The 17,152-nt window shown below is 39.1% G+C and overlaps 1 protein-coding gene across 1 annotated transcript in view; it reads left to right on the forward strand.

Annotated features, from left to right (window-relative positions):
- The window catches only part of LOC116514971 (myomegalin-like), a 127,797-nt gene that overhangs the window by 92,136 nt on the left and 18,509 nt on the right, over window positions 1–17,152 (forward strand). The window contains 5 exon segments of the mRNA XM_032226830.1: window positions 783–831; window positions 1,885–2,105; window positions 3,844–4,038; window positions 12,968–13,183; window positions 15,048–15,225. Of these exon segments, the coding sequence (XP_032082721.1) occupies window positions 783–831; window positions 1,885–2,105; window positions 3,844–4,038; window positions 12,968–13,183; window positions 15,048–15,225 (859 nt within the window).

Raw genomic sequence — 17,152 nt, forward strand, 5'->3', positions numbered from 1 at the left:
AAGGAAGCTAGTTGGAAACATTGGAATGGGATCTTTTTAATTCCGTAAGCTCCATGCTTCTCTATTTTTAATTTTTCACTAAAAAAAAGGATATGCCGTTATGAATACCTGCATAGAATTAGTAATCTAGCTTCATACTGTTTCTTTTTTTCCCCTTTTTTCTTCCCTCTTTTCTTTTCCTTTTCCTTTACTTTCTTACCTTAGGTAGATATGTAGATAGGCAAGGTGAGATGAACTATGTATATATATCAGGGGTGGGTTTCTCACCCCGTTCCAACCGGTTCGGTTGGAACGGGGCTGGCGGCGTCCTCGTGCACGCGCGCGGTGCACGCATGCGTACTAGCATCTGTGCGATGCTCCAGCTGCTCCTGGAGGATCGCGCAGGCGCTGTATGCGTCCTGCGCATGCGTGGAAGCACAGAACTCGTCAAAACCGGGTAAGGAGCGCGGGCGGGCGGATGGGCCCTTTGCCGTTCCCGGAAGTTACTTACTTCCGGGTTCGCCGACCAACCGGTTCGCAGGGACCGCTGCGAACCGGTTGAAACCCACCCCTGATATATATGTATGAATTTTTGTCATTTGCGTTGTAAACATGCAATGAGTTCTATTTCGTTTTTTGTATTTTGTAAACCTTGCCTTTTTTACAACCTTTAATAAAAAAAATTATTTTTTTTTAAAAAAAAAGGATATGGGGAGGCTGAGTTGCATTTCAAGTGATGGATACTGTAGGTCCTGTGATGGGAAGCTACACAATCACTAACTTTTAAAAAATTCTGGTTTTAGGGAATGATCTAAACATGGAGGACAAAGCAAATCATGAATTGTTAATGAGGTAATTATTATGGATTGCTAGATACAGGCTTATTTTGGAATTATCCACATTACTTTGTCTTTCATTTTACTGTATAGTTTGCACGTAGCCCATGGGACTATATAGCTTGCCACTTGATAAATGCTCATTTGTGTTTTTTTTTTTATCCTTTTGGCCAAATTGCTCAAGAAAAGCTCCCTTTTCAAATTGTCAAGAAACAATTGTCTTTCTTCATAAAATACGGGGCACCTCAATTGAATACCTCGTGCTGGAATCTATTCCATACCAGTATGAAATCCTTTATAGCAATAACAAAATTAATAATTGTATTGTATTTATTTGTCTTGTATGCCGCCCACTCCCGAAGGACTCCGGGCGGCTCACAATAGACAAGGGAAGGGGGAAGACTAGACAAAGACAAAACCACAACATTCACAATTTTAAAAACAAAACCACAACATTCACAATTTCCGCAGGGCTGGATGTTTCACAGGCCCCCTGGCCTGCTGGAGCAGCCAGGACTTGGTGGCTTTGCGGAAAGCCGGGAGGGTCGTAAGGGTCCGGATCTCGACAGGGAGATCATTCCAGAGGGCTGGAGCTGCAACAGACAAGGCTCTCCCCCGGGGGGTCGCCAGCCGACATTGCCCACATCCTGTGACAATATCTGTAACACTATCCAAATCCACATTTGCCTGTTCCAGTTCCTTGGAAAGAATTTGATAGGTGGGCAAAAATGTCAAATCCAGTCTGAATATCTGTGCAAAGAACCATAATATTCTTCATGGGATTACTTAGATCACTTGCAGCCTGTGGAAGTTTACTGGCTGACTAATAGTACAAAGATCACAAGGCTCAAGGTTGACTTAGCCTCCCAGCCTTCTGAGGTGGGTAAAATGAGGACCCAAATTGTTGGGGGCAATATGCTGACACTGTAAACTGCTTAGAGAGGACTGTAAAGACTGTAAAGTGATATAAAAGTGCTATTGCTATCAGAGAGTTATCTATACTGAAACTGAGGGAAAGAATGGGCTGTATCAATATCTTTGGTAATCTTCAAGGTTTGCCTTTCCTCAGGATGAACAAGGAGCTGCAGAAGGAACAATCCAGCAAGACACTCCAAGAAAAACTACAAGAGTGCTCAGTGCCCCCTTTCAATAGCCATATTATATCTGAGTCACCCTGCTCTCATAGCAACATCTCCTTCCTCTCTGATGGTCCAGACGTCTGTTCTGATGTGGATGACTTTAGTGAAAATAATATAAGTGAAGGCCAAGTCTACAATGTTCCAAACAAAGGTATAGAACTTAAGATCTGGAGGGATATAATCAGGTTTGGCAAGTAAGAGAAACTGTAACCATGGCTGGAGGTTTTCAATAAAAAATTTGTCCAGGATAGTATGAAGTATCTTGCCTTGGGCAGGGGATTGGACTAGAAGACCTCCAAGGTTTCTTCCAGTCCTATGATTCTATAAATTAATAATTCTTTTTATCTTCGCTAATTGTATGCAAGTCTCATTAAGTGCACATGAGATATTTCAGGGTGGGGAAAGCCATGGGGAGCCTACTGATGGAACAAGTCACCTGCCTAAGACCAACTAAGGCCTCCCTGATCCACTGAAATACCTCCCGCTCCCCACAATTGCTTCCCCACCCCAAAGTGCCATGCCGGGTCACCTACCTTGTAAAGATCTAGCAAGCATTCCCATCTCCAGACTTGGGTACCCCTCTGCAGTTCCTGTTGTTGGAAGTACAGATGAAAACACCACCTGTGCTCCTAGCTCCTTAACTTTTTTGCCTATCCACTCGTAATCTCTTGATAATGATAATGTTTCTAGGTTCATTGTAGTGTCAGTCTCTACTGACACTACAACAATTTCTTCAACTTGTAAGACAAGCACAAGTGATAGCAGGCTTTCTCAGGATGCCCATACATCATCATTGCTATACAAGCTGTATTTGTTACCAGTCAACTTCCTTCAGCAGTCTAAAATTTTGGTCACCATCTTTTTAAACACTTTTAACAGGTTTTGGGGGTTTTTTATTGTTAGATTTGGGGTTTTTTCCAAAGTAGATGGGTATAACAAATTTAACTGATATTCCTGTGCCTTGAATGAGGAGGGAAGAAACAATATAGCTACTAGATACATGTCTTGAAATTTCATCTTGCTGACTGAGGTTCTTCATTTCAACCAGTAAAAATAACTCAAACTTTGTCCTATTTTCCACAGAATTAGCTATTCCTCCAGGGCTTGTATCATCTCCAAAAATATCTTCTCTACATGTATATGCAAGTCATTAATTAATCTTGAATAGCTCTGAGCCCAGAAAAGGGTTCTCATTTGAGATCTAGACTGATACAAATAGTTCATTAGCATGAACTGACCAGTTATTTAACTTCCTAACAAGGCATTGGTCAGTATAAAATATATCAAATATAAAATAATATCATCACAAGTGCTATTGAGAGGGAGATGAGCCTGGTTGTGTGGCTTACTATACTTTCACAATTGTGTCATTTTCAGAGTTATTTCACTTTAATGTTTGCCTGGATACTTTTAGCACTTTAAAAAAGGCAAAGCTAAGCAGCAGGCAGAATTAGCCAGTAAATGGCCTGCCTGCAGCCATACTACTGCCAATTTCATTTTTGGAAGTGCTGCTGGGCTCCACTAACTGTCTGGCTTGCAGGAACTGTGCTAAATAAGCTTGCTATCACCACATCATTGTTTTAAAGAGAAAAATAAAAACACTTCCTGCTGAATGGTGATGTGTGTAGAAATAGCTGTTATCTAGTAGGCATCTCTGAGAAGTTGCTTCTTTTGTTTCTTCTTGCTTTATCTTAAACAATCTGTTATGAAATAAGAATGCCTTCTTAGCTCCTCATCCAAATTTTGGCTCAGCGGCATTCATAATTAAAAGAGGAAGATAAAAGTTATTCTGTTTAACAATCTGTATCTTTTGGGAATAATCTATTTCCTCAGGATGTCCTAATTTAACTTGCCACTCTCTTTGTTTCTCCTCTCTTTTCCATCTCTAGGCTTTTATGATGACTCCTTGTCCAAGCCAACAGGTTTGCTTTTGGATTCACTGGACTCAGAACCATCATCCTGCGCGTCTTTGGGACCCCCATCTTCATGCTCAAGGCCCCTGCTTGGCTGCTGCATAACACCAGCCTTCTCCCTGACTGAGGCACAGCAGGAGTTGAAGATGCTGCAGCAGCAGCTTGGAGAAAGTGAGCCTTCCTGGCCCAGTACCCCATGTGGCATGTAGCTTTGCATGACATGCCTAAGCCTTCCTGCATGATGCCTTTATCACTGCCAAGCATAGCAGAGATCATAGTGCTGATGTAGAAACCAGCAGACTGTGAGTGTGTAAAGGTTGCCTCTCCTTTTAGCTTAAGAAACTGAAGACTCTTGAAACAAAGTATTTCAAAAGGAAGATTTTACTAAGTAGAAGTGAAAACAATCAGTTCAAAGCAACATCTGAATCCCCACAGGCAAGGCAAGTAGAATTACAGCAGTAGAGACCCCTCCCATTAGTCAGAATGCAGATTTTAGTTAATACACAAGTGTGAAGGTGGTTTCTTTACCAGCTGCCCTGAGAACCAAATAAACTTACATTCCTATGGCTATCTTCCATTGGATATTAAAGTGAACCGTCCCACATGGCCATCATAAACATTCCCCAAGGTGCTTCAGTGCCAAGAAACCAGTTGTAAAATATCAGTTGTCATTGGCATAGCTAATAAATCAACTCCAAGCCCCCCCTCCCCCCCAATTGAGTGGCAGTATCTCTTTTAGGGATCTGACATGCTGCCTTTCTTAGAAAAAGGAGAGATCCACCTGTGAAAAGATAGAAACAAAAATTCTATCATAGTATTTTAACAAGGTTTGTTAGGATATTGGGAATGGAATTATTTCAGTAAGGTAGGGGCCCTAATATAGTGTTCAGTTACCCATTCATTTTGAGATGAGGGTAGATGCTTCCAAGCAACTAAGTATTAAGTTTTTCCCCTGTGGATCCTAGAGTCAAGGATTTCCTTGATTTCAAAGTGTTGTTCACTTTCTATCATGATGAGAACAGGTGGTATAGGTGCAGGTGGTCTGAGTGATGAGATTATCTCTCGTTTGAGTAAACTAATGTGAAATACTGAGTGGACCTGCCTGAGTGTCTTTGGAAGGAGGAGTTTTACTGTTACTGGATTTGATGACCCTAGTGATAGGGAAAGATCTAATGAAATTTGGCCCTATTTTCTTTGATGGTTGTAATGATTTCAGGGATTTTGTAGATTTTGCTGCGAATGTGTTGATCAAGGATTCTCTGAAATATCTTCATAGTGTGAGACAGAAGGCAGATTAGGCCTTAGTTGGCACAGTTAGCTGGGTCACCCTTGTTCTTGAAGAACTGTTATGCTAGTTGACCAATCCGTTGGTTCATGGCCAGTATTCATTACAGCATTGAAGAACTCAGTCAGCCAATGTATCCTTGTGTCTCGCACTTCCTTTAGTTTCCAGAAATTTGTGGGAAGATTGTCAGGACCAGAAGCCTTCAAGTTCTTCATTCTTTCCACAGCTTTGTTGACTTCTTCCTCAGTTATGAGTGGAATGGGCCCATGGGTTGGCATGCCTTCTACAATTGGTTGATGTGGGGATTCAGTATTGGAGGTCTCATTGAAATGATCTTGCCATCGTTGTAGGATCTCCTATTTGTCTTGGGAGTAGTTTGCCATTCTTGTCTTTCATGCACATGTAATAGTTGAAGTCTTGTGCAGTCTTCTTTCATATTTTGGCCAATCGGTAAATGTCTTTTCCCCCTTCCCTCATCTCCAGATGGCCATATAAGTCTTGGCAGTGTTCTGCCCTGACTTCAGCTACCGCTCTCTTGTATGCTCTTTTGGCGGTTACATAGTTCTGTCAATTCTAAGAGCCTAGGTAGTGCAGTGGTTAGGGTGCAGTACTGCAGGCCACTTCAGCTGACTGTTATCTGCAGTTCAGCAGTTCTAATCTCACCGGCTCAAGGTTGACTCAGCCTTCCATCCTTCCGAGGTGGGTAAAATGAGGACCCAGACTGTGGGGGCGATATGCTGACTCTGTAAACCGCTTAGAGAGGGCTGAAAGCCCTATGAAGCGGTATATAAGTCTAACTCTTATTGCTATTGCTAATTCTCTTCGGTCTTATCTGCCTGCCATTTCTTGAAAGTTTGCTTCTTTTCCTCTTTCTCTTGTATTTGGTCAGTCCACAGACATGCTAGTTTGGCAATATATCAGTGACCTGATTTTGTGACACAGAGGGTTTCTCTGGCAATGCTGATGACAGAATCACAGATGGTTGACAAGGTGATGTTACTTGTAGCAGCACTGATAGGTGGGAATACAATTTTTTGGACACTGCTTCTTTGTGGTCCTGCAACTTCCACCATTTGATCCTCTCGGGGCCGGTGGTGCTATTCATTCTCTTATAGCCTTTTATTTTTAGAACTGTGACACATAATTTGTGTTGTGGGGCAAGAACATCAGAGGGGATAACCTTGGTGTTGCATACCATGGGAAACTCACATCTTCTCAAGAGAATAAAATAGATCTGACTGCTATTTCTGCCACTGGTGAAAGTAATGAGATCGTCTGGATATTTTTTGAAAAATGTGTTGCAGATCATGAGATCATTTGCTTCTGCAAAGTCCAGGATTCAAAATCCATCTTCATTGCAGTTTCCATAACCTTTGTTCCCATGGCATTGGTAGCCATCCCAACTGTTTCCCACGTGACCATTCAAGTCATCGCAGAGGAGCAGTAGATCTTCAGGGCAGACACAGTTTTTAGTCTGCAGTTCATTTTAGAATTGATCCTTGGTGTCTTCATCGAGTCCTGTTTGTGGAGCATAAGCAGAAAACACCCAGAGTTGATGGGCGAGTGTATCAATGGTGACAGACATGAGACAGCCTGAGTATCTCTGGACCTCAAGCACCTCTCATTAATATCTCTAGAGAAAAAATCCTGAAGGCTATTGACATTCATGATGAGGGTGGAGGTCAAAAAGTAATAATTATTTATTAAACTGTACACTGCCCAACTCTCAAGGACTCTGAAGGCTGTAATCTCTGCTTGAAGAATGAAAAATATGTCCTTATTTAGCAGGTTAGTGAAAATGAGAAAATTAAGACTTTAGAAACCAATTTCAGGTATATAGAATGTATGGAATTTTATAATGTACTTATTATAATTATAATAAAAATTATTTCCAAAGTGTATTATTTTTTAAAAGCAAAGTTATTCTGGAAACAGTCCTACTCCCATAACTGAATTACTCATTCTTCTGCAGAAAGAACTTATACTAATGTTTTCTAATTGTATCTAATTTCTTTTACCTACCAATACCATTGTTGATCATTTGATTTCATCTCCTGGTAAAAAGTCTGTGAGGCATTTAAATTAGTGAAACTTGACAAGTATCATTTGAACCCTGAGATGGGTGGCAAATAAATTTAATAATGCTCTACTTACCAAGGAAAATAGGCATATTAAAGTAGCAACAATGGTGCGCTGGAAGATCTGCAAGAAATACCATTTGCCTGCAAGTAAGAACTGGTGGAACCATAAAATAATAGAAAATGAAGAAACTAAAGTGTCTATGGCTTTAGAATTCAAACAGACAGGCATTGCCACATACACTTCAGATTTAACAATTGGGGATAAAAAAAGACAAAAAGTCTGGATAGTGGACATGGAGATACATGAAGACCAAAGAATAGGACTTCCGGTTTGGCATTGCTGCATTACAGTCATCGAAAGCAGGGCTCCACGAACCTAGGCTGAACTCTCCTCATTGGGCGGGGAGGGGGGTGTTAAAGGGCTAAAGCATTGATGAAATTCAATTTTTTTTACTACTGGTTCTGTGCGTGTGGCTTGGTGGGCATGGTGTGGCTTGGTGGGCATGGCTTGGTGAGCGTGACAGGGGAAGGATACTGCAATATCTCCATTCCCACCCCATTCCAGACGAAGGATACTGCAAAATCTCCATTCCCACCCCACTCCAGTGGAAGGATACTGCAAAATCTCCATTCCCACCCCAATTCTCTGAACTACTCAAAATTTTCGCTACCGGTTCTCCAGAACCTGTCAGAACCTGCTGGATTTTACCCCTGGGCTAAAGTTACCCTGTAGGAATGACAAAGAAAGGAGGGATGCCTTACAGATTGCGGAGAGCCACAACTCTCCTGCTTGATCCGAGGCTTACTCTACTGTCCAGCAATGAAGAAGGAGGGGCGTCATTATGGCTGCCATGAAGCTGGGACAACCAAAGAAAAAATGTGCTGAAGCAGGGTTTGAATAGTAGTCTGAAGCTGGCTGAGATGATTTTCAACTTTTTTTATTAGAGATTAGACCCCAAAGAAATGAAACCTCAGGAAGATATCTCTTCTAAATGCTATAAGTGACTTGGGAAAAAAAAGAAATTTAAGAAAGGATAAAAATGTTAAAATACAGGAAGACTGGATTTGAATATTTGAGAAATCCTTGGGATTAATTAGGAATACAGAGTGGAGATAAACAACATCTGGAACACTGTGTTTTCTGCTGCATATTGTTTGATAATTATTCTTTTCAAGACTGAGGAGGGAAATTTTCTGAGACTTTTAAAGATTGCTAAATAGAGTGGTTCACAAACACTGGGAATTATCACTGAAGTCAAAGATTTGGTTATGTGACTGATGAAGACAAGGGAAAATGTGGAAGGAGTAAATTGACTGGTGGAGAACTGTAAAGAACTGTAAATATTGGGCATTTGAGAAATGATTTTGGGACAGTGAAAAGCTGTAATATTGGCTTATTGATACTACAGACAACTAAGAGTTTGGGATTTTGATAGATTTATGTGTATTTCTTAGAACTATTAAAGTAAGACAAAATGCTTCAATAGGGAAACACAAGCATAATGCAAGAAGAAATATTATTGGTCCTTCGAAGCATGTATGAATGACAAAGAACCACGGGGTGATAAAGGATTTGATGCATAATATAGATGTTAGATTAGAAAATGTGCAGCAAATGGCAATGGAAAATAAACAGGAAACTCAGGTAATAGAGGAGAGAATAGAAACAGTAGAGGAAAGAGAAGAACAGACAAAACAACAAACGAAGCCAAAAGATAAGGAGAAGGTAGAGATAATTACAAGGGAGGAAATAGACCAAGCTGACAATATATTTAGAGACTCAAAAATAGAATTAGATAGGCAAAAATACATCCCTGAAGTGAGGCTAGGATGCTGATAGACATAGTGAAGATCTGGCAGTGAGGGATAGAGACAGAGATAGAGGGAATATTTAGACCAGGGGTCTCCAACCTTTTGGAGTTCAGGGACCACCAAATCCATAATTTTAAATCCTGCAGATCGCTGGGGGGAGGGAGGCTTAACTACCTTTCAGGCCTACCTGTCTACTTCTGCGAGGCCTCCAGGTGGGATGCTCGAGAGAAAGCACCTGGTCTAGGCACATGCCTAGAAACCTCTTTTTTGTTGGTTACAAAAGACTTTCGTGCATCTCTTCCACAGTCATCAAGCATAATTCATATTAACTCAAGTATTTTAACTCAGATATTTATACATGTTATCATCATCATATCTCCATTTTCATTTGACTATAGTTATTTAAACATCCTCCATCATATAATATACCAAGATTTAATAAATAACCACATACTGGCATTTCATTTACTATTCTAAAATCCTCCAATGACACTAAATCCTTATATCCTATTCTAGCTAAACATCCATAATATTTAATAACAAAGTTTTCTATTCTTCTTTCCAAATCATTGTTTACAATTTGCATTTCATTTCCTTATATTCTACCCATACATATATATACGTTATTATCATTATCCCTCCTTTATTTGACTATATCCTGCATCATATCAATTTCCCCCTAGTAATCAAGACTTAACTGAATCTAACTTAATTCTTTTTTAATTATTATTATTAACCTTTATATATAATGTAAAAGGGTTTCTAATCTTCCTTTCATGGGTGCCATTCAATATTCATATCCAGTTATTACTTATCATAACACTACACATTGTATACATTATTATCATTATCAATTATTTATTTAACTATATCTATTATCATTAAATTTCGCTGAGTTTAGCTAGTTTTAAATTATACTCTTCCATCTATCAACCAATAGCTTTCCAATAACAACACCCTGTCATATCTTCTGCCATTTGTGGCATCAGTTCTCTAATCATTTCCTTAATCAGCTTTGTATGGACTCCTCTTAGCAACTTTTTGCTTATAAGATCTCTCATGTAATTTCGATGCCCTTCTTCTGTTTCCTTAATCTGCTTATCTTTGATTGTCGGTGGTGTTATCAAAACTATTGCTAATAAGGTTTCTCTCTTTAAGTCCATAAATTCTTTCATTTTTTTTCCTCTTCTGTATCTTCTGATCTGGAGAAAGTTTCCCCTCCATTTAATTCCTCTTTCAGTATTCCACTCTTTCCATTTTTCAGAAATAAACCAATCACCATAAGTATCAGCAATTTTAATTTCTTTATATTCATTTTCCTCTTCGATTTTTTGGATTTTAATCACCACTTTTTCCATTTGATGAACATCTTCAACTTCTCCATCATATTTTACTGTTAGATGCACTAAGTATTCCAACTTCTTCTCTATCCTCTCATTTGTATTTGATATTTCTGCATTTCTGAGAATATATTTTGCAGATTTAAAACTTCTTTCTGGTGTTGAAATTGTTCCATGATTTCCAGCTGACAAACACTGCTACTCTAGCTTAGAAGGTTTTAGCAGAATTAAGCACCACAATAACATTTCACCTTTCTCTGGTTAAGAATCTACTTCAAAGGAACAGTCTCTGTGTTTTTCTTCTTCTTCTTATAACTCTATATAAACAAGCTGTGAATCCTTGAAGTGCCAAGCCAGGATAATCAGTGAAAGAAGTATTTTGTTTCCAATACACAAACATCTAGCTTCCAAGTAGCAGTGTTACAATGTTAGAATGTTACCACTTCTTTGTTTCATTTTGTTTCTTTTTGTATTTCAATTTTTTTAAAAAAGGTCCGATTCTTAAATGAGTTAGAAAAACACCCACAGTAATGAAAGAGGAAAGTTTTAGTCCGTAGATTACGAAGAATAGTCAAAGAAAAAAAAATAGAAGAAGGAAAGTTAATCTGTTTGTTTTAAAAGGCTTGCATAAATTCCATCCGTAAAGATAGCATTTAAAAAGTAAGATAACCCACTGTTCAAAACCAGTCCACATTTAATTCCACCGCTTATTTCTTCTGTTCACCAATTTAAATTAATTTTAAGTTTTTTTTATAGGCAGTCACTTTTAAAACAGTAAAAATTCCTCACCAGCTGCAAACACTTTCTCTTTCCGTATCCTTCCATTTTGGAGCCGCCCTGACCTCATCAGCCACTTGGCTGGATTTTTTGTTACCAGCTTGAAGAACTTCTCTTGGATCAATCAGGGACTTTGCAATGTCCCTGTGATCAGCAAGATGTATTCTTCCTGTTCACCGTCTGTACAGGACAGTTTAGGTCCGTTTAGACCACCCAGAGACAAAAGTGTTGACTGTGATCTCAGAGCATTGAGATAGCACGTTGTGTCATCGTGACTTCGGCTCCTCCCCACTTAGAAACCTATTTTGTGTTCCTTCTCTCAAGAAGCTTGGTCAATCTGAGTGAAGTAAATTAAGATGGGTAGCCTGACAGTGGCTTGCTGACATTGGTGGGAAAGTCTGTCGCATATTCCAAAGCTGTGGTAGTCACAGGACTGACCCTTTGGTCATCCAAAGCAGCTCCTCCACCCAGGTGCACTGGCATGTAGGCATTATAAAATGTTTTAACATTAGTAGGTAGAGGAAAGGATTCAAAGATGAAAGATTATTGTATTATACACATTTAAATAACTTCACTAAGGTTTCCATGGCTATTGAATAATAAAACATTGACTAACTAAACATTGAGGGATTATATATATGGTGGAGTAAATATTATAATGTTAACAACCTTGATTATAATACATTGTTATGACAATGATGTGAGTATGCTAATATAGTTTAAAAATGTACAATAATGGAAATATTAAAAGGGATAAGAGAGGAAAGATAAAAATAGAACTTATTTACATAAGATTTGTATTATTAAGATATGAAACAGAGGCAGAAACTGGAATGGGGGGAAATAGCACAATATTACTATGAATATTTTTATGTGAGATATTAAAATTAGTTTACAGATGAAAGGATTAGAAGTTAAAAATAGTTGTATTATGTACAATGTTGTAAACATATACAACATTGTAAGGTTATTGTCAAAAATTGTCAATTTTAATAAGTCTGCTTGGACTTGCAAGGCAATGGGATGTGCATGGGCAAAGACAACGGTGATGACGGCAGCCACTTTTTCGTCAACCAGAGGACTTTTCAGCAGCCTGCAGCCAGCCACCAGTCTCTTTGAGAGCTGGTATGCAAAGAGGTGGTGGCTGGAAGGCTTCTTTGCCAGCCATCTGCTTCCCAGCAGTGGCAGGTGGCTGGGGGCCACCAAAAACTCCTGTTAGCTTGCCTTCCAGACTGGACCAGCCACCATGGAAAGTAAGCAACTAAAGAGGTGGGGGGGGTGAGGAAGCAAGGAAACAGGGGCAACTAGCGAAGGGAGGGCAGGGGTAGATAGGAAAAAATCCTTTAAAAATTCCTACCTTTTCCTGTGGGTGTGGCTAGGTGAGGGAGCATTTGACTGAGTGGGCATGGGTGTGAGTGATGTCAAGTTGGCCACACCCACTCAGTCACATGCCCCTCACCTAGCCACCCCACCGAACCGGTAGCAAAAATTTTTGAATCCCACCACTGCCCTCAAGATATGTCTGCTGTGATAAAAGATTTGTCCATAGGAACTTTCCTAATCTTCTTCGTTCCAAGTCTGTTTGTTTGTTTGTTAATTTGTTTATTAAATTTATATGAACATCCATGTCACAGAAAATAACTTTAGGCAGTGTACAACAATGTAAAAGTTTGCTATATTTGTACTGCTATAGACTATATTCCTTTATCTGTCATAGTGGGCATGATACATAGCTCTCCTATGGTAATTTATCTCTGCACCTTGGCCATCAATAAAAGGATCATTTACTGGCATTTTTCCTGCAGGTGGCCAAATTATCTCCTCCAAAAACAGCTCTCATGCTTGTCACCATGTTCCTCACTTATTGCATGTGGAAAATACTGCTGATTGGAAGATTAAATCCAAGGAACAATTGGAGAAGAGCTGCATCCCTCCAAGTACTCATCCATTCAGGCAGCTTCAGGAGGGATTTTTCTCTGCATCATGTTGCCCACCAGCCCATCCTACCCAGAAACCTTCAGGTACAATCTGTGATTCTACCCTATGGTGAATGAATATGGGAATTGATTTCAGTATCACAAATGTATTGGTCATTTGAGTTATTTAGGATGCTATATGTAAGAGCTAAATAAACACATAAGAAATCAGTTTCAAGTGTAGTTTTATAGCATCTTTGGGTATTTTTTCCTTTCTTAGGGATAGAATGCATGATATTATCATGTCGAGTGAACATCTTAATGAAACTACTATTAACTTACATATATGTGCATTTCATCTGATCACTTTCTTATCCATACATTTCTTAAGGTGTCAAAGCTAGTTCTTAACTTCTGAATGCTATCATGATTCTCTTTTTCATTTTGTTTGCACCCTTTGTTTTTTAAATAAATCTTGGTGCTGATTTTCTAGAAGAACACATGTTTCAGATTCAAACTCTCTGCCAGCATCTAGAGAAATCCATCTATACCAATTACCTTTTGTGGGAACAACTGGAAATGCCATATTTTTCAGAGTATAAGATGCATCTTCCCCCCCCCCTAAAATTGGGTGAAAATTTGGGTGCGTCTTATACACTGAATGTAGCCCCAGCCACCACCCACCGGCCCCAACCCTTTGGCATCCGCCTCCCAGCAATTTACCTCTTTGCAGCAAACGGAGACTTGGGGAGGCTTCAATAAGCTATAGCAATCCCTGCTGCCTGAAACAGCTGATGATTGGGACAAATTGAAAGTGAAACTTGCTGTTTGCTCCAAGAGGCAAATTCCTCAGAGGCAGAGGCAGATTTTTTTTTCTTGTGCTAATCAGGCTGTTTGCTGCAAGGAGGTAAGTCAACAACTATAAATGCCTATAAAATGTTCAAATTATTAGACTTATTTTTTAAAGACTGCTTTATTATTATTCTAGACAACTTAACAAAATGAAAAATGAAGACGCTTTTTAAAATAAATGCTTGATCTGAAGAGATGCAGTGCTATTGTTTTAAACAGTGCTATTCTTTTAAATAGCAGAGAATAACTATACTTCCAGAAAGCACATCAATTTTAACAGCATCTGTACAAGTATAGTCTGAAATATAACACTACAAACAGTGTATATTGTCTGTACTGTTTGTTGCAAGGAGGCAAATTCCTGGGAGGCAGAGGCAGATATTTTCCCCTTGTTTTCCTCCCCAAAATCTTAGTGCCTCTGGCCAATGAAGAACAATATTATTTGATGAAGTGTGGGATTGCCACTTTAACTTCATTTTCATTAAGAAGCAGTGCCTTTGCTGCAAAGGTTTAAGTATGGAAACATGCCCAGTCTTTAATATTTTGAGTTATATAATTGAGTACAAAAATGCAGTAAAGAAAAAGCATTATATTTTGCTCCTACAAGTAAAGTTTTATTACACCCAACCATTAGGAGGGCAAGTGACTTCTGAATTCTAAGCTCTTTTAATGATTGCCTTCTATTCATTAATTTTGTTACTTACTAGCATATCAACTTAGAGTACTTGTAAAATTCAGCTTTTGGAGAGACTGAACATCTAGAAAGCAATATTCTTATAACAGCAATGCTTTCAGGCAGACAGAGCCTGACGTTAGCAAATGAAGACATCATCCAGCTGTTTTGTATTTTCTTTCCTAATTGAGGCTTTTTTTAATTATGAAGGAGAAAAATGGTGAGAAAATGGAATAGAAGATAGTATTTGAATACTTCCATTCTCCTTCTCCTTCCTCCTCCTTTCCTGAATAGCCTGTTATTCCTTTTAAAAATGTTTCTGTTGAATCATGGGGGATCAGTACAGAACTCTTTGGGAGCTCTTTAATGCATCGTATGTTATAAGACTTCCTTAATAAATTCATGTATTATAAGAATATCTCAGATACCTCTCTCAATTCCCAGAATTGGAGAACCCACAGAAGGCTCTGCTTGAGTTACATTCAAAACTCCTAGATGGCAAGGTGAAGCTGGAATGGCAGCGGATTGAGTGGCAGCAAATACAGGAAGACATTCAGAGAAAGCAGCAAGATCTTGTGCTGCTTCAAAAGGAGGCCATGGCTTTAGAGATGAACAATTCCAGGTGAGCTAAAGCTGTGGGAATCTGCTGAAAAGGGGTATAAAAAAGAAGGGTGGACTTTGTTTCTTGACCTGGCTCTTATGGAATTCCATACTAATTTTTGGGTCTTGAGATTGAAGGGGCTGTATTTCATACGTTAAGGGATTGATACTTCAGATGGGCTAGGAAGCACTAATGGAGATTCCCAGGGGTGTCTTAGGTTATCTTTAAAATATCACAAGAATTCTACAGAATTAGGCCATCTGGTTTACCATTTGGTATCACAGTTAGATGCACTTACGAAACTCATTAGGTTGGATGGCCAGAGTTCTTTTCCATTGCTACTTTTAGTGATGTGCATCTTTAGAACAAGAACTGGACTGGCAATTAAATGACTTAAAAATTTACTGTGGCAGAGGTTTGTTGATGATAGTAATAGCAATAGCATTTAGACATATACTGCTTCATAGTGCTTTTATAGCCCTCTCTAAGCAGTTTACAGAGTCAGCATATTGCTCCCAACAATCTGGGTCCTTATTTTATCCACCCCTGATGGATGGAAGGCTGAGTCAACCTTGAGCCGATGAGATTTGAACTGCTGAACTGCAGCTAGTAGTCAGCTGAAGTAGCCTGCAGTACCGCACTTTAACCACTGTGCCACCTCAGCTCTTCATCACTGTTCACTCAATCATAGCATTTAATCCATAAAATCTTTTGAACAATAATGTTATTTCTACAGTGTCATTAAATTCTTTGAGAATCCAGACAAATTTATAACTGGCTGACAAACCACACTCAATGTGTAGCCCTTACTGGAACGGCATTTACAAGGAGAGAAGAAAGCAGTGGTACACCCCAAAGTTCTGTTTTAGGCTCAGTACTATTCAATTGTCTTCAGCAATGATTTAGATGAGGAAATAGAAATATTAAATTATCAAATTTGCTGATCACCATCAGTATGAGGGTTTGATCCCTATTCATATACAGTACAGCTAGTTCTTGACTTATAACCATTTGTTTAATGACCATTCAAAGTTACAACAGCACAGGGAAAAGTGATTTATAATCAATACACTGACAACCATTGCATGATTCCCATGGTCGTGTGATCAAAATTTGGGTGCTTGGCAATAGACATGTATTTTTAGTGGTTGGAGCTCCCCAGATCATATGATCTCCATTTGCAACTTATTCTTCCAGCTTCTAACAAGCAAAGTCAATGGGGGAAGCAATATTCACTTGTTAACAACATTGTTATCAATTACGAACCATGGCAAAAAAAAGTCATAAAATTGGATTTGAATCACCTAACAACTGTCTTTCTTAACAGTAGAAATTCTAGTCTGAATTATGGTAATAAATTGAGGGCTACTTGTAATTTGCCATGTCAGGGTTGCGGGTATAATTTTCTCCTTGCTTAGGATATTCTCTTCTGTTTGGTTGTTTGGTATTAATCCTTGCTTATAAGGGTGTAGACTACTGGAGAGGATTCATTCTAGTCTTTTTGTTTCCTTCTTAGCCTATTTTATTGTCTCTTTTAGCAGTCAAAGTCATCACAATCAGCGTTTCATGACACAGACTTAATGTTTTATCTAGCTGTGGATAGGTGCTAGGGGTGAACCTCACATGGCTCACAAGAACTGGGCATCTTTGAATATGAAGGGGGACAAGGGGTGCCCTCATGCCACCAATATAAGGATATCATAGTTCTAATAGCAAAAGTGAATGGCAAACCTTTGCCCTAAATTCCCCATGGTTCCTCATATACGTGGTGGTCTCATTTGCTTCTTGGCTGAGAGTCCTACCCCAGAAATGGTTTTAGTGGTTTTGAATTTGATGGGGGATCTGAATTCAGCCTATTTCAGAAATTCCAAGTCAATTAATCAGTGGAACGCCTTGTCTCCAGAAGTCGTGGCTGCACCATCACTGGTGGTTTTTAAGAAGAGATTGG

The sequence above is a fragment of the Thamnophis elegans genome, chromosome 11, assembly GCF_009769535.1.
Source record: "Thamnophis elegans isolate rThaEle1 chromosome 11, rThaEle1.pri, whole genome shotgun sequence".
Taxonomy (NCBI): domain Eukaryota; kingdom Metazoa; phylum Chordata; class Lepidosauria; order Squamata; family Colubridae; genus Thamnophis; species Thamnophis elegans.